Source organism: Orycteropus afer, unplaced genomic scaffold (assembly GCF_000298275.1).
Source record: "Orycteropus afer afer isolate SDZICR_OR568_19922 unplaced genomic scaffold, OryAfe1.0 scaffold00176, whole genome shotgun sequence".
NCBI classification, from domain to species: domain Eukaryota; kingdom Metazoa; phylum Chordata; class Mammalia; order Tubulidentata; family Orycteropodidae; genus Orycteropus; species Orycteropus afer.
The window spans coordinates 608,600-611,452 of NW_006921763.1; the positions used below are offsets into that span (position 1 = coordinate 608,600).

Below are 2,853 nucleotides of genomic sequence, written 5' to 3' on the forward strand. Positions count from 1 at the left end.
TGTATCCTGATCCCTTGTTTCTCCTGCTTTATCTTGCTTCTTTGTGTGGACTGTGATGCTCTGTTGTCTCCAAGGCATTGTGATTGTGTTTATAATTAATTGGTGATTGTATGTTGGAGGGAATTGCCCACAATTTTTGTTTTCTTTGTTTTGTTTGTACGTTGTCTACGTAAGCAGGGTACTGTGCTGTGCTCCTCTATTTGCCAGTTGTGAGCACTTCTACACTCACCACTGTCTCCTTTCCTGTTATCAGCCTCCTGTATGTCCCTGGTGTCTTTGGCAAACAGAGCCTATTCTTAGGTCCTGTTTTCATTCAGGTTTTTCCACTCATTGGTGCCTAATCCACTTCTGTATAGTTCCTTTCAAAGCTCAGGGCTCCAGGATTATCTTCTGTATCTCAGTCGATTGGTGTCTCTTTCCTTTGTTGAGGAGGGTCTGTGTCGCTTGTCTGCCTATTCCTCCATTTTACCTGAAGTCCCAATTATAATACTTTACTTTGTCTTCTCAAGCCACCCTTCGAAATCTTCTGTTCAGCTTTTACTTAATAATTTCTTCCATTTGCTTAGCTACTCTCCATTCAAGAGCAAGTCTCAGTCTCTTCTGACATTTATTTTGTATACATATGTACATTTCAAGTATTTTGGGAAAGTTGTACTTTGACTGATACCTTAGGCAAATTACTTAATGTCTCTAAGCCTCAGTTTTCTCATTTATAACTAATCAGTTGCAGTCAAATCTACTCTGACTCATGACAACTCCATGTATGTGTAACTGTGCTCCATTGGGTTTTCAATCAGTAATTTTTTGGAAGTTGATTACCAGGCTTTTCTTATTAGATGCTACTGGGTGGACCTGAACCTTCTACGTTTCAGTTAGCAGCCAAGCATGTTAACCCTACGCACCACTCAGAGACTCTTTCCTCATCTATAAACATGTCAAATGTTACTATACATACATTCCACACACACATACATCCACCAATCAATCAGGATAAGGTGAGGGCTTAACACACTCTCAGTAGGGCTTGAAATACTTTAAATAACTGATACCTTGTATCACCAGTGTCCTTTTTGAATGCAAACCCCAAAATAGCTATCTTCTTATCAGTCACTGTATTAAACAGACTGTCTATAATCCGGGAAGCAAACCTTCTTCTCTGGTAGTCATTCATGTCTATGACCTGAAATTACATGTACAATTGTGCTATGATCAGTTAAAAGAGACAAAGCCTGTGACATATATTACTCATAATTTATGATGAGTACTCTTTTACGAATATTGGCCTTCTAAATTAACTGGAGGCAAAGATTAACCAAACTCTTTAGCTTGCACACATTAAAATAAATAAATAAATAAAAGGAATACCTCCCTCTACTTCTACTTCCTGAAAGTCATCCTAAACATTTTTTCTTTCATTTGGCTTGACTGTCCACGAACCAGGCTAAGATGAATATAAGGATGGGAACAAAGCTGAGGTTCATTTTTAAGAGCATTTGAGTCCAGCAATGAGCCAGCTAAGTAAGGTGTATAGATACGGTGGTTCTTCTTAGCCAATTTCTTCTAACCCTCTGGAAACAAGGCTGTAAGCAATCAAACCCCAAAATATTCCATTACATGTTTACCCCTCTGCCTTCCTAACTCCCACCCCTCACTAAAATGAGTGTGTGCAGGTAGTAGACAGGGGACAGTTAAACACTGTATACAGTCATAGCAGCTTTTGGACAGCCCATAGCATCACAAACACTTGGCAAGGTTAACTAAATCTTTTAAGAGTCTCTGATCACCTAATCTGTCATGCTCCCAAGAATTTATAAAGAAGATTTCAGGTTGGTAACCAGATGAATATAAGGAGAGACAGTTTGTGTGTGTGTGTGTGTGTGTGTTTTAAGGACACTTAGCATCTAGGGGCTATCTCAAACCTGGAGAGCTGAAGAAATTAGCCCACAGTGTTAGAAAATCAGCCTTTATCTGTATTTTCCCCATGATGAACAGTAAGATAAAGCCATTATGGAATGAGTGAAAGACCACCAAAAGTACATACTTCTCTAAAAACGTTCATTTCCTTAGATTTTCACCCATTTCTGTTGTTAATATGTTAAAAAAAAATTATTAAATAAGGAGAAATATTTGGGAAAAGCATGTATCTTGAATGCTACCTTGAACATATTAGTTAACATTTCTAAGCCTGTTTCCTCATTTATAACTAATCAGTTGCCATAAAATCTACTCTGACTCATGTATGTCAGAGTAGAACTGTGCTCCACGGGGTTTTCAATGGCTAATTTTTCTCAAGTCGATTGGAAAGCTTTCTTATGAAGTGACTCTAACTAGACCTGAATCTGCAATTTTTCAGTTAGCAGCCAAGCGAGTTAATGATTTACACTACACAGGGACTCTTTCCTCATCTATAAAGGGATACAATATTAGTAATGAGGACAAAATAGGATCAACATTAATCCTATTTCTCAGAGCTCATTCAATGTTTTGGGAAGAGTTAATAATTTTAATTCTATGAATCTGAAATAGATAAGTATAAAAATATGCAAACCATTTGAAAGCATTACAATACAGATTCTTCTTGTTATTTTGCTTTTAGGCATCTCAAGCTAAAGAATTAAGATTAATGGTTCTTACTTTACTCTGTGAGCAAATTTAGTTATAAAATCAGTACTGGTTGAGGAGAAACTTCCATCACAGTTGAGTACAAAGAATGACAAGGTAAAAACACAGAAGCCTAAAAAATAAATGTAAAATAAACAACTTAATTAAAAATGGTTGAGATCCTGGAATACATAAATTCCATCAGAAACATCCTCCAGAGAGTAATGACTGGGGTCTTAAAAGCTTTTGAGT

At 36.9% G+C, this 2,853-nt stretch overlaps 1 protein-coding gene across 1 annotated transcript in view; it reads right to left on the reverse strand.

Annotated features, from left to right (window-relative positions):
- UGDH (UDP-glucose 6-dehydrogenase) overlaps window positions 1-2,853 on the reverse strand; it is a 64,540-nt gene that overhangs the window by 28,671 nt on the left and 33,016 nt on the right. Inside the window, exon 7 of the mRNA XM_007947171.2 lies at window positions 1,034-1,180. Coding sequence (XP_007945362.2) covers window positions 1,034-1,180 — 147 coding nt within the window. The remainder of the gene's footprint in view (window positions 1-1,033; window positions 1,181-2,853) is intronic.